The sequence below is a fragment of the Pristiophorus japonicus genome, chromosome 7, assembly GCF_044704955.1.
Source record: "Pristiophorus japonicus isolate sPriJap1 chromosome 7, sPriJap1.hap1, whole genome shotgun sequence".
NCBI classification, from domain to species: domain Eukaryota; kingdom Metazoa; phylum Chordata; class Chondrichthyes; family Pristiophoridae; genus Pristiophorus; species Pristiophorus japonicus.
The window spans coordinates 115801090-115825855 of NC_091983.1; the positions used below are offsets into that span (position 1 = coordinate 115801090).

General features: G+C 41.6%; 1 protein-coding gene across 3 annotated transcripts in view; it reads left to right on the top strand.

Annotated features, from left to right (window-relative positions):
* ptprk (protein tyrosine phosphatase receptor type K) overlaps nt 1–24766 on the top strand; it is a 779294-nt gene that overhangs the window by 399581 nt on the left and 354947 nt on the right. For all 3 annotated transcript variants that reach the window (XM_070885263.1, XM_070885265.1, XM_070885264.1), the window contains exon 7: nt 6836–7129. In XM_070885263.1, coding sequence (XP_070741364.1) covers nt 6836–7129 — 294 coding nt within the window. The remainder of the gene's footprint in view (nt 1–6835; nt 7130–24766) is intronic.

Below are 24766 nucleotides of genomic sequence, written 5' to 3' on the forward strand. Positions count from 1 at the left end.
TGGTCTTTGTTCTCTGTTTTTTCACAGAAACAACTTGAGGTTGGGAATGTAGTACTGTAAGGAATATAACCCATCTCGACATACAAAAAGAACAGTGAGAAAGACCACCAGGCCTGAGACACCTGCCTCATCCCATCAGTGGTCCAATCTCACAACACCATTCACTTAATACATTGTGGTCTCATGTTTCCATAGGATACTGTTGTCGCACACCACCCACAAAAGTAATGGGGTTATTTATATGTTGGTATAAGAAGAGAAATGGAGTGGTAATTGGGTTATCTAGTACACCATAATTTCATTTCTGGGGCCTAAGTCTGTATCTAACTATTACAGTTTGATTTTAAAAACAACTTGAAATTGCAGTATTTCCTCCTTACAGTGAAACTGTTTCTGTGGGCATCATTATCATAGGCAGTCCCTCGGAATCAAGGAAGGTTTGCTTCCACTCTTAATGAGTCCTTAGGTGGCTGAACAGTCCAATACGAGAACCACAGTGCCTGTCACAGGTGGGGCATATAGTTGTTGAGGGAAGGGGTGGAGGGACTGGTTTGCTGCATGGTTTTTCCGCTGCCTGCGCTTGATTTCTGCATGCTCTTGGCGATGAGACTCGAGGTGCTCAGCTCCTTCCCAGATGCACTTCCTCCACTTCGGGCAGTCTTTGGCCAGGGACTCCCAGGTGTCAGTGGGGATGTTGCATTTTATCAAGGAGGCTTTGAGGGTGTCCCTGTAATGTTTCCTCTGCCCACCTTTGGCTCATTTGCCATGAAGGAGTTCCAAGTAGAGCGCTTGCTTTGGGAGTCACATGCGGACAATGTGGCCTGTCCAGCGGAGCTGATCAAGTGTGGTCAGTGTGTAGGTTGTTTGTTTTGTTCACTCTACTCTGATTCTTAGACCTGGGACTTATAGTGGGAAAGGACAACATGTGACACAAAATTTTAGGCTTAACCCAGTGTCCGTTTTATTACGCAACAAAAACCAACTAAAAACTACAGGACTAGACTTCTGAGAGAAATTTGACTTTAGACATACCATTACCAGCCCTGGCTGTAGCTCTTCTTCTGTCCATTCTCTGCAATGCCTGTTCCTTTCATGTCTCTTCCTCCTGCTTCTGCTGTTTCTTCCTGTGTTTTCTGCTTGCTGTTGCTTTTTGTGTTCTTCCTCCTCCAGCTTTTCTACCTTTTCTCTTAACAGATGTGCCTTTCGCAGGCACATGAGCTAACCGTCTTCTCTTTTGACCTTTTGTGGTTGCTACTGACTGTCCACTCTGCCGCTTTTTCCTGTAGATCCCCAGAATGCAGCATTTTCCATGCCCATGGCTCTGAAATGTCCAATTTGTTCCATATATATGCAGTTACTTTAGCCTCCATGGACTTTCTATGACTGCTTTTAGCCATGGGCTCTACCGCGTTTTGTTGTGTTGAGTCCATTTCTGATGCCTCTGGCTGAGAAATTCTCTCTGGTTACCTTGGTCTCCCCTGAGACCACCTCGCAGTGACCTGCGCTTCCTGTTACTCAGGCTTCTCTCTTTGGCTACCCTATTTGACTCAGGTCTGTCAGAGACTGTTTCTCTCCTGGTCCCCTAGTCGCCTCTGAGATCACCCTTGAGATCAACCTTGATATCACCCTGGGCCTCCCTGAGACCCCCGTTCGCAGACTACCCGCGACTACCTTTTGGCTTCTCTCCGTGACTACCCCAGTGAACCAGGATTACTCCAGCCTATCCGAGACTGTTTCCTTCCTCTGGCTGTCCATAAGATTATTGTGGTCTCCCCTGAGACCCCTGCGCAGACTACCTGCGACGACTTTTCTCCGTGGCCACCTTTGTCGACCTGAGACGATTACTGCCTGTCTCGGGGTTCTTGCCCTGGTTTTGTGTCCGTGATTTTTTTTCCCAATGCCAAGCTCCTACCTGGCTCGCCAATTCTGTGGAGTGTTTGCTTTGTTCACTCTACTCTGATTCTTAGACCTCGGAACTTATAGTGGGAAAGGACAACACGTGGCACAAAATTTTAGGCTTAACCCAGTGTCAGTTTTATTACGTAACAAAAACCGACGAAAAACTACAGGACTAGACTGCTGAGAGAAATTTGACTTTAGACATACAATCACCATTCCTGATTGTAGCTATTGTAGGTTCGTGGTCATTGGTTCCGTGACCGGTTGGTTCTCCTGTCCATCCTCTGTAGTGCCTATTCCTTTCGTCTCCTTCTGTTCTTCCTCCTGTGTTCTCTGCTTGCTGTTCCTTCTGCTTCTGTGTCTGTATCCGAATATTTATATCCAGGTTTTGAAAAAGTTTCCCGCTGGGACGAAATTCGATTATTTCCTTATGCTGAATGCTGTTATCCACAAATTTGCATTCCGTGGGGGGCCCTTTGTTGTCTGGTCATATTACAGACTTGATGTCTCCAGTGGCTGTTTTCCCCACCCTGGTCAATCAAGTTCAGGGCCTCACGTAACAACTCCATTGTTGTTATGCATGAATTCAGTTTTGGTTCCTGACCACAGGATGTCCTTAATTGTCCAGTTTAATTCCAAAGCTTGTATTAATCAATTTTTAGTTCATGGTCTGCAATTTTCTGAAGATTAGTAACCTTACAAGTGCTTCAATGCTAGGGATGTTGGCCTGGTCGAGGACGTTAATGTTGGTGCGCCTGTCCTCCCAGGGGATTAGGGTCATGTGTATCAGTTGACTCTCTATGAACTTGGGTATAATGTTTCCTTTCATTTTTTTGGGGGTGTGTGGCCCTTTTAAGGGGCTGCGCAGGCCATTCAAAATACCACACGTGCTGTTTTGCCCATTGTGAAACTGGCAAGCGCTCTGCAAGGGACCTGCAGAGCGCTGTGCAGCCGAGCGCCCACACAGCTGAAGAAGAACATTGCTTAAGTGATTTATTTCTCAAAATTCAGACTGAGAGAGCACATTGTATTACATAGAATGTCAGTATTGCAGCAGAACAACTACATGCTTATTTCCTAGCTCATTTGAATTCAAGTGTTTCGATAAAATCTGATGACGCTGTTAATACACAAGAACTTGAAGAAAAGGCTTGAATGCTAATATCTATTCTAAGGTGTCCACTAAACACTGGTAAATCCATTCATAATTAATGTTATGGATTACAATCACTTTATTTGCATCTCTGAAGGCTTATCAGAAGTCATGAATGGCAGTCACTTTGTGGTAGAAATGTTGTACCTTTAATAAGCCAGTGAAATTTGTAAAGCAGAAAAGGTTTCATGCATTAATACTGCAACTGTCAAATAAAGGTTATTTGAATGATTTATGTAAATGTCTTTTCGTCTTTGCTCATTGATTAAATTTACCTGGATTAAATGTAGTACATGGCATTTAACAATCACTCTACAAATGGTAATGTTTGTTTAAAAAGAACATTTGATTAAATCCCCTGCACATTATGTAGTATTTGCTTCACTCCAGACTGTATTACTCAAACTGGCTTCCCATCCTCCATAAACTTCAGCTTTTCTAAAGCTCTGTTGCCCATATTCTATCCCACATCAAGTCATACTCACCCATTGCACACATTGCTACTGATCTACATTGGTTCCTGGTCCTCCAGCACCTCAGGTTTGAAATTTTAATCACTCCATTGCTTTTCCCCTCCCTATCTCCGCCAGTTTTATAACTATCCCAAACTCTCTGTTCCTCTCATTCTAGTCTCTTGTACTCATCCCCCTTCCTGGTGATTGTGTCTTTGGTTCCCCCTTAAAACCAAACACCTCTCCTCCTCTAAGACCCTCCTTAAAATACACCTCTTTGTCCAAGCCTGTGCTCTCCCCCAATGCCTCTTCCTTTAGCTCAGCATCAGTTTTCTTTTTGCAAGCTGTGAAACGCCTTAGGCAGTTTTACTATGTTAAATGTGCCATATAAATGCAAATTGTTCTTGCTCCTGTCACTGCCGAACAGGGTCTCAAAAAGAATATTAGCAGGGACTGAGATGTTCCATGGAGTCTGTTATTACAATTAAAAAATCCTATTTTAAGGAATCATCTGTTATCTGTGGCCGGTAAAACTAATTTTGATCACAGTTGAGAGCTACACTATAGTGAGGAGGGATTACATATTTGATTAAATATATATGTACCACTAGGTGCACCACTGAAATAGAATCTGTGATTAGACATTTTGTGTTTTGAACTTTTATAGTATTTAGATGGTGGAGAAAAAGACACTGCTCTTTTGCATTGCTTAGCAACCATCTAAAATGCTGCTGGTAGAGACCTCAGAGTAGTTTAGATTCACTCCTTTTTGCCCAAATTTAGATTTTCACTTTATTCGTCCACTGTCTGTTCTATTAAATGTTGTGATTCATGCTGAGGCACTGTTCCACGAGTGCCAGCATCTTCCAGAATCTAACCTGTGCACATTTTTCATCCGTGAGCCTAGGCATTGAATGTTGGCAGGCTATCTGACAATGGACGGCATTCCAGGTAAACCTGGTCCTGTCTACGGCTAACATCCATTCACACGCATTCTCACCAGAGGACACTGAGACAAACTGATCCCATCTATGATTTGCCCTCAGTATGTGATAATCTGTAGTTTTTATTGTAAAGTATAAAAATACTGGGTTTGTAATATCATTAAATAATATTTTTCTTGGGTTATTTCTTGTATTGTGAATTTAAAAGCACTGTTGCCTGATTAGCTGAAGTAAGTTACTCAACAATGAGTCATCTGGAATGGAATGGAAATATGGCCTTTGTTGAATAAAGCATTTGTCAGTGGACCTGAATGTTGCTGACATTAATTTATAACTATACTCCATTCAAATCTCTTGTATTGATGCTATTTTAAGGACAATACTACAAGATGATTGTTTCAGGGTTTTAAATTGATGCACATTTATTTTGCCTTCTGCACAGCTGCTCTTTTCAGGCAGGTGCCGATATTGTACATGACTGGTATTCATAAAATCTGGAATTAATATTTAGAAATATACATTAATGGTTTTAAAAAAGACAGTCATTAAATACAAATGCTGATATATTCACTTTACAAAAAAGCTCTATTGCCTTTATTTTTTTAAACTTATGGTATTAAGTATTGTACCAATATGTGATGGGATTTAAGAATATTTTGTGCTCTTAATGGAGTACCTTAAAATGCTACCATTACCGCCTGCAACGACAAATCTGTAATCACCAGTGCTTTATTCCAGTGTTATATCGCGAAAAATGTTCTCTCTTGCCACAACCCTCACATACAAGATTCTGAAGGGGATTGGCAGGGTAGATGATAAGAGGTTTTTTCACGGCTGGAGTGCCTAGAACTGAGGGGCATAGTCTCAGGATAAGGGCTCGGCCATTTAAGACCGAGATGAGGAGGAATTTCTTTACTCAGAGGAATGTGAATCGTTAGAATTCTCTACCCCAAAGGGCTGTGGTTGCTGGGTCATTGACTTTATTCAAGGCTGAGATAGATAGATTTTTGGGCCCAAGGCGAATCAAGTGATAAGAAGATCAGGTGGGAAAGTGAAGTTGAGGTCGATGATCAGCCATGATCATATTGAATGGCAGAACAGGCTCGAGGGGCCATATGGCCTACTCTTGTTCCTATTTCTTATGTTCTTGCAACCCAAGTTTGAATGTACAAAAACTATAATTCTACTGCAGCATGTTTTTCTGCAGTTTAAGTGGACAAAAGCTTCACATGCCCATCATTACACTGACTGGAAAACTAGTTGCAAGGATTCTGCATTTGATGTATTGAAGACAGACCGCCATTGGAGGCTAGTGAGAGTAGATGTAATAGAGGAGCATGGATTACTGCAGATTAGGACATCGGTGACAGAATTCTGGACAAGTTGCAGCTTACGCAGAGTGAAGCTTCGGGGGTGAGCGAAGTGAAGGTTGGTGTTTAGAGGTGACTTAAGTATTGAGGGTTTTGTTGATGTTGGAGATGAGGTAGGGATGAAGGCAAGTGATATTGTGGAGGTGAAAATAGGTGGCTACAATATTGGTTGTGAAGCTCACATCAGGGACAAACAGGGCCTCAAGTTTTCGTTTTACAATTTCAACCTGAGTGAGCAATGGGGAGGGAATTGGTCAGGTTTGGATGCAAACTTTTTGCTGGGACATAAATAGGGTAATGTTAATTTGGAAACATTTTGCACATGAATTGATGTTTGACGAGAAGTGCACAGCACATTCAGTGGTCTTGCAATCAAATGGTGGCTGCGAAGTAGAGTAGAGTGTTGTCAGCATACATGTGAAGCTGGTCCTGTGCCTATGACTAATATGATCTAGGAGTAGCATGTAGATAAGATTTGGGGCTGGCGGGCTTGGGTAGAAACAGGAAGAGGCATGCTGGGTTTGGTTATGGTAGGGGAGAAATATTGAGAAATGAGAGCTGTATGAGGTTGAGAAAAGGAGACTGAGGCAACAGAGCAAACAACTTTGCTATTTTAAACTTGGACCTCTGGGGGAGAAATAGACCGACTTGCGTTAGTGAAGATACTTTGGGTACCTGATTCAAGACACCCATTAGTACAGATCGGGATCAGTGATCTCTTGATTTTATGCTTTGTGTAATTTGAGTGGAATTCTAAAGGATTTATAACTATATTGCCAAAGTGAGGGGCCCATGAATTTTGATGGTTGACTATTATTATTTTTAACTTATTTTGGATCTAGAAATATAATTATTAATTTGAATAAATAATGTATTGACATTGATCTACTGTACTGAAACCTGAAAGTTTTTAGTTCTAATCAGTCATAAAAATAAGAAAAGTCATTAACATGAATAGTGATTGGCAGAATAAATTGAAGTTGAATATTAATCAATTAAATTTTTTTCCCTATATAGAGCCACCCATGCCAATTGCACCACCCCAACTACTTGGCGTTGGTCCTACGTACTTGCTGATGCAGCTTAATGCAAATTCAATTATTGGTGATGGTCCCATCATTCTGAAAGAGGTGGAATATTGTATGACCAGCGGATCTTGGACAGAAATCCATGCTGTAAATGCAGCAACCTACAAGCTGTGGCATCTAGACCCAGATACAGAGTATGAAATCAGAGTTTTGCTGACAAGACCTGGTGAAGGAGGAACAGGGTTACCAGGCCCTCCACTCATCACTAGAACCAAATGTGCAGGTTAGTCCAATTCCGTTTCTAACTACCTAGGATGAAAACCTATTGCTTTTGTTGTGAAATTAACAGCAGGAATAAAGTACACACTTTACAAAGTTGAAATGATGAGCAACATGTGCACAATGCTGATATTCATGTTGAGAACATGTGTGCTCAAAAATGATAAGCCTGGATCATGTATGCAAGTTAGTGAGTGGTGCCACGGAGGAATAAGCATCTAGTTAGTAAAAGCATCAGAATTTATTAATGAGAAATCAATATGCTGGAGAGGTGTACACTGGTGAGTTATCAACCATTTGTATCAGTACACTAAAGGTCTCCATGGAAGAAAGACATAAGAGAACATAAGAAATAGGAACAGGAGTCGGCCATTTGGCCCCTCGAGCCTGCTCCGCCAGTCAATAAGATCAAGGCTGATCTGATCCTGGCCTCAACTCCACTTCCCCGCTCACTCCCCATAACTCTTGACTCCCTTATCATTCAAATATCTGTCTATCTCCACCTTAAATATATTCAATGTCCCAACCTCCATAGCTTTCTGGGGTAGAGAATTCCAAAGATTCACGACCCTCAGAGAAGAAATTCCTCCTCATTTCTGTTGTAAATGTGCAACCCCTTAGAAACATAGAAAATAGGTGCAGGAGTCGGCCATTCGGCCCTTCGAGCCTGCACCACCATTCGACAAGATCATGGCTGATCATTCCCTCAGTACCCCTTTCCTGCTTTCTTTCCATACCCCTTGATCCCCTTTAGCTGTAAGGGCCATATCTAACTCCCTCTTGAATATATCCAATAAACTGGCGTCAACAACTCTCTGCAGAAGGGAATTCCACAGGTTAACAACTGAAACTATGCCCCCTAGTTCGAGATTCCCCCATGAGGGGAAATATCTTCTCTGCATCTACCCTGTCAAGCTCCCTCAGAATCTTATATATTTCAATAAGATCATCTTTCATTCTTCTAAACTCCAATGAGTATAGGCCCAAGCTGCTCAACCTTTCTTAATATGACAACCTCTTCATCTCGGGAATCAACCTCGTGAATCTTCTGTGAACTACCTCCAATGCCAGACTGATTCCCAGGATGTAAGGACTGACCTATGAGGAGAGACTGGATCAACTGGGCCTGTATTCATTGGAGTTTAGAAGGATGAGAGGAGATCTCATAGAAACTTATAAAATTCTGACAGGACTGGACAGGTTAGAGGCAGGACAAATGTTCCCGATGTTGGGGATGTCCAGAACCAGGGGACACATTCTAAGGATAAGGGTAAGCCATTTAGGACTGAGATGAGGAGAAACTTCTTCACTCAGGTAGTTGTTAATCTGTGGAATTCCCTACCGCAGAGAGTTGTTGATGTCAGTTCATTGGATATATTCAAAAGGCAGTTAGATATGGCCCTTACGGCTAAAGAGACCAAGGGGTATGGAGAGAAAGCAGGAAAGGGATACTGAGGTGAATGATCAGTCATGATCTTATTGAATGGTGGTGCAGGCTCGAAGGGCCGAATGACCTACACCTGCACCTATTTTCTATGTTTCTATGTTTCAATCCTTCCTTAAATAAGGAGACCAAAACTGTACACAGTATTCCAGGTGTGGTCTTACCAATGCCCTGGGGCAGGACTTCCCTACTTTTATACTTCATCCCCGTTGCAATTAAGGCCAACATTCCATTTGCCTTCCTGATTATTTGCTGTATGCTTGCTAACTTTTTGCGTTTCATGTACAAGAACCCCCCAGATCCCTCTACTTCAGCATTTTGTAATCTCTCCCCATTTAAATAATTGTTTTTTTATTTTTCCTACATTTTCTCACATTATATAGTCCATCTGCCAAATTTTTGCCCACTTCCTTTGTAGATTCTTTGCGTCCTCCTCACAACTTGCTTTCCCACCTATCTTTGTATCAGCAAATTTGGCTGTGTTACACTTGGTCCCTTCATCCAAGTCATGAATATAAATTGTAAATAGTTGAGGCCCCGGCACTGATCCCTGTGGCACCCCACTAGCTACAGTTTGCCAACCTGAAAATTACCCATTTATCCCAACTTTCTGTTAGTTAGCCAATCCTCTATCCACATTAACATATTACCCAAAACCCCGTGAGCTTTTACCTTGTGCAGTAACCTTTTATGTAGCACTTTATCAAATGCTTTCTGGAAATCCAAATACACGACATCTACTGGTTCCCCTTTATCCACTCTGCTTGTTACATCCTCAAAGAATGCCAGCAAATTTGTCAAACATAATTTCCCTTTCATAAAACCATGCTGACTCTGCTTGACTGTATTATGATTTTCCAAATGTGCTGCTATTACTTCCTTAATGATAGACTCCAGCATTTTCCCAATGACAGATGTTAGGTTAACTGGTCTATAGTTTCCTGCTTTCTGTCTCCCTCCTTTCTTAAATAGGGGTGTTACATTTGCCATTTTCCAGTCCACTGGGACCTCTCTAGAATTCAGGGAATTTTGGTAGATTACAACCAATGCAACCGCTATCTCTGCAGCCACTTCTTTTAAGACCCTAGGATGCAAGCCATCAGGTCCAGGGGACTTGTCCACCTTTAGTCCCATTAGTTTGCCTAGAAGTTTATCTCTGGTGATCGTGATTGTTTAAACCCCCCCGGCCCCAACCCCACTAGCTCCTTGATTATCAATTATTGGGATGTTTTTAGTGTTTCTTTTTACCATAAACACCGATACAAAATATTTGATCAAAGTCTCTGCCATTTCCCTGTTTCCCATTATTAATTCTCAAGTCTCATCCTCTATGGGACCAACATTTACTTTAGCTACGAGCTTGCTTTTCATACATCTGTAGCAGCTCTTGCCATCTCTCTTTATATTTCTTGCTAGTTTACTCTCGTATGCTGTCTTCTCTGTCTTTATCATTTTTTTTGTCGTCTTTTGCTGGTTTCTAAAAATGTCCCAATCCTTGGCCTTCCACTGTTCTTCGCAACATTGATTGGTTTGTTTAATGTCTTTAAGTGATCAAATGTTATGAAATTGTGGCCATTTCAGAAAACACAATTCTGTAACCTCCACATGGAACATTTTTGCTTGCTTATATACCAGGTCTAAACTTAGGATTTTTAAAAATCCATATATCCCTCTTTACTCAAATTGCGGTACTGGTGCAGCGTTGAAGTTCCGGAATCCAGACCCACCGACCCTGCCCACCTCTGGTCTTGACTCACCGCCACTGGCCTCACCCTGCTCGCCGCCGGCCGGCCCTTACCTCAGGGCCTCGCTGCCGGCCGGCCCTCACACCACCTCTGCAACGGGGCCGGCCGACCCGAACACCTCCATTTCAGCGGGCGGGGCAAACAGCAGGGGCCCCGCACGAATGGCTCCTGCACGGCGCCCCCCACCCCACGCGAAAGGCTCCTGCATGACGGGGGGCCGGCCAACCCGAACAGCACCTCGGTGAGGAACCCCCCCCCCCCCACCCCTTTCTGATGTTCCAAAATCCGGGAATACCTGAACCTGGGCTCGGGTGTTTCCGGATTCGAAGATCAAAAGCCCGAACGGCTTTGGTCTTGAGGGTTCCGGATTCTCAATGCTACACCTGTACTGTATTTTCTAGCAATTCTCTTCTCTAAGTTGATCCTTTCTCTGCTATTTTTGTTGTTGTTCTCGCTCAGATACCAACTGTTGCATTTACATGAAAGAGATTCAACCACTCCCAACCACAGAACATTTTACAAAATAAAAAAACAATGCAAATTTTCAAATGTTGCATCTGCCTATAGCTTGGATTCATGTCTTGTACTCGTTTGAACACTTCCATTTCCCTTGAAATAAAGACCAAATCCAGCTATGAATTAAATACTGTTCTCGTATCTCGGGAGGCTTTACCAGTACCCCTCCTGTAGTCCTAGACTACGTGCCAGAAAAATGGAACTCTTCCTATTTATTTTGATTCCTAATCCATATGTCCATTCTTTCTCTCCTTTCTCACATAGCTCCTCACACTCTCATTTCTTGCTCTCATTTTTCTGTATTTTATCATTATTACAGGTACTGTAGTCGTGTTGTTCCTCCTAAACCCCAAATATGCTTTGCTCCCCATCTCTCTGAATTCATTCTTTCCTGAGAACGCTAAACTACTCACCTCCCTTAGACTTTCCTTTTTCCTACACTTCTCAGCAGTAAACCAAAGTTTGGAGTCCTCTGATAATTACTTTCTGATTTGCTTTGTTGTTTCCTCTTTTCAACCTCGGATTCTTGCCTTTGTCTCGCAACAATTTAAAAAAAGGAGACTTTAAAGTAGCTATGCATTCATATTTGGAAATACCTGATTTATACAAGGAGGGTTATTTCATTCCAATGAAAGCATGTTCATCCAAGTAGTATTAGTTAACGTCTCACATTAAATTGTTCAGCCTCCACAAGCAGTATATTGGTCAGTTTTGATGGAGAAATTCAATTGTAAGCATCACTCCTTTAACAAGATGTCACATTGAGCAGCCATGTACTTTTTCCCTGCTTCAGCTTTTAAAAGGTACCGCTTTGAGCTGCATTCTGAATGCCCATTCTTCTCCAATCCCCCCAGCCATGTTGTTGATGTCCATCTGGTCCAGCCACATAAATACTGTGGCTACAAGAACAAGTCATAAGAACATAAGAAATAGGAGCAGGAGTAGGCCATATGGCACCTCGAGCCTGCTCCGCCATTCAATACGATCGTGGCTGATCCGATCATGGATTTGGTCCACCTCCCTGCCTGCTCCCCATAAGCCCTTATTCCCTTATCGTTTAAGAAACTGTCTATTTCTGTCTTAAATTTATTCAATGTCCCAGCTTCCACAGCTCTCTGAGGCAGTGAGTTCCACAGATCCACAACCCTCTGAGAAGAAATTGCTCCTCATCTCAGTTTTAAATGGGCGGTCCCTTATTCTAAGATTTTGCCCTCTAGTTCTAGTCTCTCCCATCAGTGGAAATATCTTCTCTGCATCAACCTTGTCAAGTCCCCTCATAATCTTATATGTTTCGATAAGATCACCTCTCATTTTTCTGAATTCCAATGAGTAGAGGCCCAACCTGCTCAACCTTCCCTCATAAGACAACCCCCTCATCTCCGGAATCAACCTTGTGATCCTTTTCTGAACTGTCTCCAAAGCAAGTATATCCTTTTGTAAATATGGAAACCAAAATTGCACGCAGTATTCCAAGTGTGGCCTCACCAACACCCTGTATAACTGTAGTAAGACTTTCCTGCTTTTATACTCCATCCCCTTTGCGATAAAGGCCAAGATTCCATTGGCCTTCCTGATCACGTGCTGTACCTGCATACTAACCTTTTGTGTTTCATGTACAAGTACCCCCAGGTCCTGTTGTAGTGCAGAACTTTGCAATCTCTCTCCATTTAAATAATAACCTGCTGTTTGATTTTTTTTCTGCCAAAGTGCATGACCTCACACTTTCCAACATTTTACTCCACCTACCAAATTTTTGCCCAATCACCTTATCTGTCTGTTCTTTTGCAGATTTTTTGTGTCCTCCTCACATGTTGCTTTTCCTCCCATCTTTGTATCGTCAGCAAACTTGGCTATGTTACACTCGGTCCCTTCTTCCAAATCGTTAATATAGATTGTAAATAGTTGGGTTCCCAGCAATGATCCCTGCAGCACCCCCTAATAGTTACTGATTGCCAACTCGAGAATGAACCATTTATCCGGACTCTCTGTTTTCTGTTTGTTAACGAATCCTCTATCCATGCTAATATATTACCCCTAACCCCGTGAACTTTTATCTCGTGCAGTAACCTTTTATGTGGCACTTTGTCAAATGCCTTCTGGAGGTCCAAATACACCACATCCACTGGTTCCCCGTTATCCACCCTGTTCATTACATCCTCACAGAATTCCAGCAAATTTGTCAAACATGACTTCCCCTTCATAAATCATGCTGACTCTGCCTGACCGAATTTCGCTTTTCCAAATGTCCTGCTACTGCTTCTTTAATAATGGACTCCAACATTTTGCCAACCACAAATGTTAGGCTAACTGATCTATAGTTTCCTGCTTTTTGTCTGCCTCCTTTTTTAAATAGGGGCGTTACATTTGCAGTTTTCCAATCTGCTGGGACCTCCCCAGAATCCAGGGAATTTTGGTAAATTACAACCAATGCATCTACAATCCCTGCCGCTACTTCTCTTAAGACCCTAGGATGCAAGCCTGGTGGCCAGCGACCAGGGGATTTATCTGCTTTTAGTCCCATTATCTTACTGAGTACTGCCTCCTTCGTGATTGTGATTGTGTTAAGCTCTACCCCCCATAGCCCCTTGACTATCCATTGTTGGAATATTAGAAACATAGAAAATAGGTGCAGGAGTAGGCCATTCGGCCCTTCGAGCCTGCACCGCCATTCAATGAGTTCATGGCTGAACATGCAACTTCACTACCCCATTCCTGCTTTCTCGCCATACCCCTTGATTCCCCCTAGTAGTAAGGACTACATCTAACTCCTTTTTGAATATATTTAGTGAATTGGCCTCAACAACTTTCTGTGGTAGAGAATTCCAATTATTGTTAGTGTCCTCTACCGTAAAGACTGATACAAAATATTTGTTCAGAGTTTCTGCCATGTTCCCCATTACTAATTCCCCAGTCTCGTCCTCAAAGGGCCCAACATTTATTCTAGCCACTCTTTTCCTTTTTATATACTCATAGAAACTCTTGCTATCTGTTTTTATATTTCGTGCTAATTTACTTTCATGGTCTATCTTCCCTTTCTTAATTATTTTTTTAGTCATTCTTTGCTGGCTTTTAAACACCTCCCAATCGTCTGTCCTCCCAGTAGGTTTGGCCACATTGTATGCCCTTGTTTTTCATTGGATACCTTCCTTTATTTCTTTAATTAGCCATGGATGGCTCTCTTTTCTCTTACACCCTTTCCTCCTCACTGGAATATATTTTTCTTGAGGGTTGTGAAATATCTCGTTAAATGTACGCCACTGTTCATCAACCATCCTACACTTTAATCTATTTTCCCATTCCACTTTAGTCAACTCTGCCCTCATACCTTTATAGTCTCCTTTATTTAAGCTTAGTACGCTGCTTAGAGATCCATATTTCTCACCCTCCATCTGAATTTGAAATTCAATGATGCTATGATAACTCATTCCAAGGGGATCCTTTACTAGAAGATTGTTTATTAATCCTGTCTCATTACACAGGACCAGATCTAAGATAGCCTGCCCCCTGGTTGGTTCTGTTACATACGGCACAAAGAATCCATCCTTTAAGCACTCTATGAACTCTTCCTCAAGGCTAACCTGACCAATTTGATTTGTCCAATCAATGTGGAAGTTAAAATCACCCGTGATTATTGCTGTTCCCTTTTTACAAGCCTCCCACTATTTCTTAGTTTCTGCTCCGACTAACCGAGTTGCTACTGTTAGGGGGTCTTTGGACTACGCCCACCAGTGACTTTTTAACCTTTATTATTCCCTATCTCCACCCAAGTCAGTGGCTGGGTGTTCTGCGGCAGGTGAGTCACCTCCTGACTCCCCAAAGCATTTCCACCATCTACAATCTCCTAGTAAAGGATCCCCTTGGAATGAGTGATCATCGCATGATTGAATTTCAAATTTAGATGGAGGGTGAGAAAGTTGTGTGATGGAATACTCTCCACTTACCTGGATGAGTACTGCTCCAATAACATTCAAAGCTCTACATCACCCAGGACAAAGTTTTCCGGTCGATTGGCACCCCATCCACCACATTAAACATTCACTTCCTCCACCACCAGCGCACCGTGGCTGCAGTGTGTATCATCTACAAGATGCACTGCAGAAACTCACCAAGGCTTCTTCGACAGCACCTCCCAAACCTATACCCAAACAGACCTATGCCATCTATAAGGACAAGGGCAACTGGTGCATGGGAATACCACCATTTGCAAGTTTCACTCCAACTCATACACCATCCTGACTTGGAATATACTGCCATTCCTTCAGCGTTGCTCGATCAAAATCCTGGAACTCCCTCCCTAACAGCATGGACTGCAGCAGTTCAAGAAGGTGGCTCACTACCACCTTCTCCAGGGCAATTAGGGATGGGCAATAATTGCTGGCTTTGCCAGCAGCACCCACATCATAATGAATAATTAAAAAAAATACTCATAGTTTCACAATTATTTTGCTATGGCTTTGACGATCTGTTCTTTTAACAAATTTGGTGTGTACACTTCCCCCTGATACAGATCTCTCCCTTGATTTGAAACTCTCTTTTGTTTTTTTTCCATTCCATCAATGCAGTGATGTGTTTCTGACATTAAAAAGAAGTTTACAATGTTTTTTTGTTTTGTTTAAAACCACGTGACTTTACAGTTATGGAACAGTATGGAGTTTTGTGTTTAGCAGAGTTTATTGAGTTTTATGTTGTTTAAGACTTCAAAGAGCAGGCATGCGTTTTAACCAATGTCTTCTTGGATAGCAACCTGTTGTGCTCTGTCCTGATTGGGTACAGCTTGGTCAACCTCACCTTGATCATCAACTAGTTTCTGGTTTTAAAATTTGTGTTTGCTACCATGAATCTTCCAAGTGACTCAATCATTTAAGACTTAATTTTGTGCTCTTCTTTGTTACACAACTTTATGAAGTATGAACTTCAAAGTCAGCAAATAAACTGCACAACTGATTAATTTGCTGTAAGGTAACCTTGGCTATAATAACACAAGAAATGTTGAGGATGAGTAAGGGCTAGTCTGTTCACCATACTCATCCCTTGGGTGTCCTAATTCTTCCAGCCTAGCCCATAACTGCATTTTAACACATTCAAGATCTGCATCCCCACTCCACTGCTTTGCAGGCTATTCCAGCCATTTGTCACATTTTCTGTGCAGAAACTCTTTCTGATATCATCTGATTTAAAATTAATTTATCACTTTTATATTTATGACCTCCTGTCCTGCTTGCTTGGGGCAATATATTCTGGATTTGTCATCTTTTGGAAGGTTATAGCCATCCTATTCACGTCCTGCTCAAATTTCCATACATTAGCACCCAACTCCATCTATGCGTCTGGCTGCTCGCTAAGGCTGAGCCAGATAGTTAACAAGTTCAGTGGTCTGTTTGATCCCAAGTTGATCATTAAACTCCGTATTCTATCAATCATAAAGACCGCTCTATTGCAGCTTTGCAACATCGCCGAACTCCATCCTTATACTGTCGCCACTGCTGCTAAATTATCTGCGCTTTTGTTGCCTCCTGACTTGACCATTAATGTCCTGCTTGTTGCTCTCCCAAGTGCCACCCTACATAAACCACAACTTGTCCAAGACTCTATCCAAATGCAATTCTGTACTAAACTCTGCTTATCCATTGCACCAGTCCTCATCATCCTTCATTGGCTTCCTGTCCCCGATACCTATATGTTTCAGTATTAAGTTTAATGTGCCAGCTGTCTGCTCAGTTGCATAAATGATCGAACTCCTACAAATTTTTGTTACAAAATCACTTCAAGGTGACCAGCAGCCTTCCAGGGAAAAAAATATCCTGCCTGACCTTTTCTTCCACCACTCATTTACTGCAGCCGGTGTTACAGGAAAACACTGTAGTGAGTATTTGCATCCAATTCAGAGATATCACTAGATTTTGTTGATATTGGGTGAAGGACTTGAAAGGGGCTGTGCCCTTAAATTTGTTGTCTCCCCTCTGAAAGTCAGGGCACTGATCTTCTCTAATGAGCAGAAGGACCTTATGAGATTTTTAGCATTCAATTATGTTTTTGAGTTAACTATTGAACTGTGTTTTCAAAATGATACAGTTCTTTAAGAGCTGTGCAATTTTTGACATATCTCAAAGTTACATAGAACTAGATTTATTACTTGATTACTTGATTATTCAGTGTACTGAAGCAGAGTTCCTTCGATAAATTCAACATTTCAGTATATCTTAAATATATTGTGCCATGCTTATACTGAGAAAATATCTAATTTATGAGTTGCCAGTTTTTTAAAACTCTTGTGTCATTACATTTATATTCTGCCAGTGATGCAGATTATTCTAATCTAGATTATTAAGGACCTGTAGCAAAACTAAATTGGATTCCACCATTCCATTTTTTTTACTTGATTCCCCAAGTGCAGGATTACTCGTGGCTGCTGTTTTTTCAGCTCTTGTGAATATGTGTGTTCTTTCTGTTACTACTTTGTGCTAACTGGAGTTTCTGATCATTCTGCAGAACAACATTGTTTAGTTTTCATTAGCTATAGCAGTTTACCACATAAAACTACTTCATTGAATACTAGTTGATAATTTTTAGACCATGATAGTTGTATTATATGGAGGACAAGAGAGTAATGCAGTTGAGCAGTACAGATGATGCAAATAATGAGAGAAGCTCAAATGACTTTAGTCGGGAGAACCTCAAAACTAGGTTAGTAGCAGTTTGCTTGTCACTGATGAACTTCCGGTATATTTTTATAATTGAGTTTTTAAAAAATTGTTAGAAGTTGCTTGTTTATATATCATGGTTAGACTTTCTGGGGTATTGGGTTATTTTAAATAATAACCTGTAGAAGCAATGTCATCCTCTGTCAAAGATAATAAACTACTAAAGGAAGAAGGAACACAAATTGTCCAAAACGAGGACTGCATTTTTTAAACAGTGACAACACCACCATATGTTGTCTGTGCAGCTATATAATTCTATAAAAAAATTTGTTTGGAAAGTTTTCTTAATTTTCTTATTTAAAATCTGTCTGTAGATAGTAGAAGTAAATATTTTCAATGTAACATCTTCAATGTTTTTGGAAGAAGGTCAGATCACTGTTGGTATTTACATTCTTGGACAGTATATTTCTATCTTAAAGTCTGCAAACAAAACTTGGGATTTGTTCAGACATGTTCAGTCCTTGAAGAATAATTATGTTGCATGTATTTTAAAAATTTTTGTTCATCACATATCTAGAAAACCATAATTGTGGGATCTTGCCATGTGCGATTGGCTGCTTACATAACAGTAATTGTACTTCAAAATGAATTCATTTGGTTATGCAGTCTATAAAATGTCCCCGATAAGGCATTATGGAAATCAAAGTTCTTTTAGTTTGTCACTAACGTCCTTCAGTATATGGAGTGTAAACCATTCGGGCTGGTGACATAACAACTTCAAGTCATGTCCTGCATTCATCCTCCTCTGTAAATACAAAGGCAAAATACTTGTTAAGCAGCTCTCTCATTCTTTTAATACAAAGGAAAATACTGTGGATTCGAGAAATCTGAAATATAAAGCGAAAATGCTGGAAATACTCAGCACGACAGGCTGGAGAGAGAGAAACAGAGTTAACATTTTGGGTTGGTGACCTGACTGAAAACTCACTGACCTGAAACATTAATGGTATTTCATTTTCCACAGATGCTGCCTGACCAGCAGAGTATTTCTAGTATTTTCTATTTATATCCCTCACTTCTTTATACTCTACCGTAAAACTGCTGCCTTTATCCACCTAGTCTCTGGCTATTGGCCTAGAAATGCCAGTCGGCTACTCCCCGCAGGTGATCGAGTGAAAATTTTTTAAAATATGCGCATTTACCTTATCCTGCTGCGCCCACTAGAGATCCCAATCCTGAGGCCTTCACTCACTACCCGTCGGAGCACGTGCATGTCTGGATGTCCGTAAGTTGGAGTACAGTAACATGGCTCTGGGCAGCCAATCCAGGTACAGTATTTTCTCATTCATAATTTTGGGAACTTCGTAAGTTGGCGTTTCCATTATTATGATTGAGAAACAGCCCCCAAACATCCAAAACACTAAAAGAAAAATTAGAAAAAGTACACCACATATTTAACATTAATTTAAATTAGTTATTTATGTCTTTAAAAATTGGAAAAAAAATGTTTTAAAGTTTTTTTAATTATGGTTTAAAATAAACTTACCATAGTGGGCAGGGTTTTTAACAATAAAATGTGTTTTTAAAATTTTATTTTGGTGTGTTTTAAAACTCTTACACCTGTAACAGTAGGCAGTGTGCCTGCTTTTATTAGGCGCAAGAATTTTCAGGACATCCACTGGTCAAGATATGGGTAAATACCGCAATCTTGCCCATGCGAATGTCCTGCCTCCCAAGATAAGTGCAGTCTGGAGCTTGACAGATTGGAAAAGCTGGTTTTCAGCGCATGTGCATTGTGCGCTGAAAACCGGCTTTTGCGATGCCTTCGGTACGGACCCGGGAGGCCGAGATTTCCAGGCCATTGTCTTGCTTCTGAATAAAGACCTTTGCTATTGCCATTCTTATTGTCTGTCAGTAGTTTCATCTTCCTAACGTCTTTTTAAATTTTATTTCTCTCTTTTTGGTACATCTTCCCATTTTCTATTATAGGTGCAACGTCTAAATTCCGGAATCCGGACTCTGGACCGATTGGTGGCAGGGTTGTACAGAATCCGTAAAATATTCTGGAATCTGGACCCGCTGACCTCGTGGTCCTGCCGCTGCCCAACTTCAGGCCTGCCTCACCACCCCTCGCCTCGCTGCCGCCGCTGCCCAACCTCAGACCTTGCCTCACCGCCGCCCTTACCTCGGGGCCTCTTTGCCAACCCGCCCAAACACCACCTCCGTGATGGGGCCGCCCGACCAGCTCCTCTTCGGCTGGGCCCCACCCAAACACTTCCTCCTGGGTGGGGCCCGCCTGAACACTTCCTCCTGGGTGGGGCCTGCCTGAACATTTCCTCCTGGGTGGGGCCCGCCTGAACACTTCCTCCTCGGCGGGGCCCACCTAAACACTTCCTCTTCAATGGGGCCCGCCCGAACACTTCCTCCTCAGGGGGGCCCACCCGAACACTTCGGCGGCGGGGCCCCGCTTGACGACCTCATTGACAAGGCCAGCGACCCGAACAGCTCCTCAGCGAGCACCCCCCCCAACCACCTTTCTGACGTTCCGAAATCCAGAAATATCCGAACCTGGGGGCTCAGGTGTTTCTGGATTCGTGACATCAGAAAAACATTCCAAAGTCCGGAAAAACGCGGAATCCGGAATGGCCTCGGTCCCGAGGGTTCCGGATTCAGGACGCTACACCTGTATATCATTAGCTTTAAAGTTATCATGTATCACCTTCTTAGACTTTATCTTTGACCTAATACCCTTGTTCATCCACAGTTGTTGACTTTGTTGCAATTTCTTATGCTCCCAGCAGCAATCTGATTAGTTGGTGCCCTTTTCATCTCAAAATAGCCCTGGTTAATTACTCACAACCAAATCCAGTATTGCATTTTCTTCCGTAGACTTGTAATCTAATGACTTAAAGTAGTCTTAAATGCATTCTATGATCCTCTTTTAAATTTGACCACATATTAGGTATTTTCTCTGTCCACCTATACACATATAGAACTAGTAATTGATGTCTCTGTTTAGGTAATATTACATTACATCAGATTACATAGGATATACGGCACAGAAACAGGCCATTCGGCGTTTATGCTCCACTTGAGCCTTCTCCCGTCTTTCCTCATCTAAATCTATCAGCATTAACCCTCTATTCCTTTCTCCCTCATGTGTTTGTCTAGTCTCCCCTTAATTGCATCTATATTATTTGCTTCAACCACTCCCTGTGGTAGCGAGTTCCACATTCTCACCACTCTTTGGGTAATGAAGTTTATTTTTCTTGGTGACTATCTTATATTGATGGCCTCGAATTATGCTCTTCCCCACAAGTAGAAACATTCTCTCTGTATCTGCTCTATCAAAACCTTTCATAATTTTAAAGACGTCTGTTAGGTTTCGCTTCAGCCTTTTTTAAAGAGAAAAGAGACCCAGCCTGTTCATCCTTTCCTGATATGTATACCCTCGCAATTCTGATATCATCCTTATAATTATTCTCTGCACCCTCTCCAGTTCCTCTATATCCTTTTTACAGGATTTCTGAGGGTTTCTAGGGGTGGGGGGAGGGGCGGGGGGAGTTTGGTCTATGCCTGCAGCAGGCACAGGCCCACCAGAGCTATTTTAATGAGGTGGCACAAGCCCCTCTATTTCCAGATTTGATTGCTTACATGGTGCCGCAATGCAGGGGCACCCAGAAAACGAGAAGCTGTGGTGTGACCTAAACCTCTGCCGGTCAGTATGTCCATGGTTTAAAGCTTGCCACCCCCCCCACCCCCCCAGGGCTGATCATGTTGAATCAGTAACTTATGCCTGTTGATCTGTATCAGCAGACAAAAGGTCCTGATTTTGGAGACCTGATCTCAAGGTGCATGCCTGAGCTGCCCCTCACATTCCTGCCCATTTCTGTCAGCACCAGGCTCTGTAAATGGCTCGGGAAAATAAATCCTGCAATCTTAGGCTTGGAGTAGACACTTCTGGTGTGCTGGGGAGGGTGGGGGGTGGTGAGAGGGAAGTAGCGGGATATTCTGCTTTCTCAAGTCTTCCATTATTACATTTCCTCAGCAAAGCTCCTCACCATGAGGAGCTGCATTGATGGCTCCCATGCTTTTACTTTAGGTAGCTTCAAATTGAAGCCACCTATCTGGTAAGAAGTACTTTTTCTGACATTACTGCAGTTTTCTGCCAGTCATGTAGATTCTTGTTAGTCAAGCAGAAATTTATCCTTCAGCCTATAAAATAATTAAACAAAACATTATTTTCACTTATATAGTCATCTACTAAACGCTCTAAAATCAGACTGTTATCGGTGAGTTCATAGACTGCACCTACATCTATGAACTGGTACCAAAGTTGTATAATTGTGGGAACCATCTAAGTTACCAGCACCGTAGAAATGTGCTGAGCTTTTCCTTTTGCATAGCTCCAAAGTCATCCACTTCTTTACTTTTCGAATGGATATGTAGTTTGACAACTACTCTAGGTGATGGAATGGCAATGATCTAGGAGAAACACTGACTGACTTTGAAGCAGCCCTTGTTTGAGATATGCATCTCACTGCACAATTATTCATTTCTGTGCACATGAAGGGACCCCTAGTGAGTCCAAAAACCAACAGAAAACCTTCTGATATCCACAGCTATTAAAATGATCCTTTAGCTTGTTGTGGCATGCATATCCAATGCTTTGGAGACCCACATGGTAATTAGAAAGGAGCAAGCTGAATTTTGGTCTTGTGGTGAATGTTTAGGCTCGATTGTGTCTCACGCAGCCCTCGTGAAGAAGCTGGAAACCATGGGGATTATTGCAAGTTTTAAAACCTAGGTTTTTTTGGGTGAATTTTTTTTAAAGATTTTATTTTTAGCGTCAATAACCAGAAGAGAATGAATTAATTAGGACAAATATTCAACTCCAAATTGATATTCAGAGAGAATCAGTACAAATTAGTTTTATTTGGAATATTGCCAGAAGTTAAAGTCAGTAAGGGACTTTTGTTTTTTTCAAGGCTAAATTGACAGTACTTTGCAGTTTATGGACTCACTTTTATGGGCCTCATTGGCAGTCCCAAAAGTTTTGCCAAATGTATTTTCAGAACAGCGTCCAGATTAGAAAAAGCTTTTGAGAGTTGTATAATGGATACAGCATCTTGTTAAACAAAGCACTAAACCACTTGTGAGAAGATTTCTGGTCACTATTTATTGACCAGACAGTTGGTACCAGAAGCCTCGCTATTGTTGCAATGCCTGACTGAATTCCCACATTTGTGCATACATTTATTTCTGCAGCCAAAAGACGCTTAAGACGTATAATTGCCCATGTTGATCAGAACCATTGTCTCAGTAGTTCTTTACTCAAATAGTTTAGAAAACAGTTGTTGATCGAACTTAGAACTTGCTTCAATTCTCCCTGGTCTTTGCCATAAAAGTTGAGTCTGAGATGGTTGCCCATTGCACTCGTGACATCATCACCCGTGCTGTGTGTTGTACGCGACACGTCACCTACATCATGCAGCATACGTGATAATATTGCTAATGCAATATGTACTCATCGCTGCTCCATATTTTCATTGCAAAGAAATTGTGAGAGAGTTAGTTTTTAATGTGCTAACCCAAACAAATCTATGAATTTATGCTGAAAATTGGTAAAAATTCAACTTAATGATACCTAACTGTCACCATTCACCCATTCAATGATGTGGGTTGTGTTACATCGGCGTGTCTGTTCTTGGCACTTCTGAAGGAATTGCATTGCTTCATTTCTCGGAGAACATTGAGGCTGATGATGCTAGAGTGGGCACTGTGGTTTGGAACCTCCCATGTGCCTGAAATGCTTAATGTGCCCCAATGTGAGCATCAAGAGTGCTGGGAACCTGCATGCAAATTGTGTATAAGGCTCCAAAACATTTCTATTAAAGAGGCCTTCGCACTCTGGTCACACACAGCCCATTTGGAACAGGTGCCGAAGAGAAGGCCCCAATTTAAAAAAAAATTAAAAATCTTTGCCCCATGCCACCTATGCCTCACCTCCTTACATGATAGCTTCATTGCTCATCCTCCCCTTCCCCACAGCAGAAAATCCGACCGGCACGAAACAGAAAGCCAGCATCCCTTTACTGACAGCTATTGCCAAAATTTTAACTCCGCTCTGAACCCTTTGGTTCATGGTTGAAGCCTGGCCATCATGATCAGTGCCTCTGGAGCACCAGAAAAATATTCAAATGAGATGACTATTGGCCAGCATGTTTGATCATGTAATGCTATTTACAGTAGTGGCAGTTTTTGTACAACTTATTTATGGGCACCCTTCCCATCTCTATAGGGGTTCTGTACTCAACAGAAATCTGCAACAAAAAAGAGTTAGGAAATGAAAGGAGTAATCCCATGATTCAGTACCAGTGCATGCAAGGAGTAATCTAGGGAAATTCTATGGGTTCATTTGTGAGCACCAGATTGCAGAATCACCCCTGAATTCTGCAAATTACACTCTCTCCCCTTTACCTTTTGCTCCTTACCAGTATTGTCTAAAATAGCAACAGGACCCTGTTCAAAAACAGTGTGCCTCAAGACCTTTAGAAGGAAGGTGAAACAAAACATTACGTCAAAAATGGACAGAAAACGGATGGAAGGCATAGTGAGAGAGACGAGACAGACAGAACTGTGGTTAAAAAAACAAAGAGAAGAACAGTAAACAAATGAATGAGATAGGAAAGAGGATATAAAAAGCTCCAGCAAATATTTTGTTAACCTGGTGTGCTTCTACATACAGATTTATATAGGAAAATAACAGTTTACAGGAAAAGTCTGATGTAGTTAGTGTTACAGTTGTATTTTCTTCATAGTATGATCGTTGTTAGTCACTTAAAGCTATTATACGATTGAATTATGGTTTCACCTGGGTCAGTGGTTCCATCTGTTCTTGTGCTGAATGAATTTGCTTTTATAGTTGTATTGGTGTCCTGATTTGACCTGGATGAAATGTAGTTATATGTACTGAAGGTACTTCCCCTCCAGATAAGTCGTCATGGTTTGTCACTTTACATTGGTTTTCTGAATTTCTTTGTGACTTTTCTGTGATCATTTTCATTTGGCTACTGCAGTTAGTGAAGCAGTAAAGTTGTAACTATCTCCAATTGATTCTTGGCTAAGTTTCCAAGATTGGTTATCAACTACAATCAGCCTTTAGGCATCTCTCAGAACACCAGTAAGATTAAATTTCTGCTTCTAGCTTGCTTTAACTTTATATCAAGAACCATTGGTAATTTTAGGGTCATTTCAGCATAGAAAATTTTGAACTTAAGAAAAAGTTTTCAATC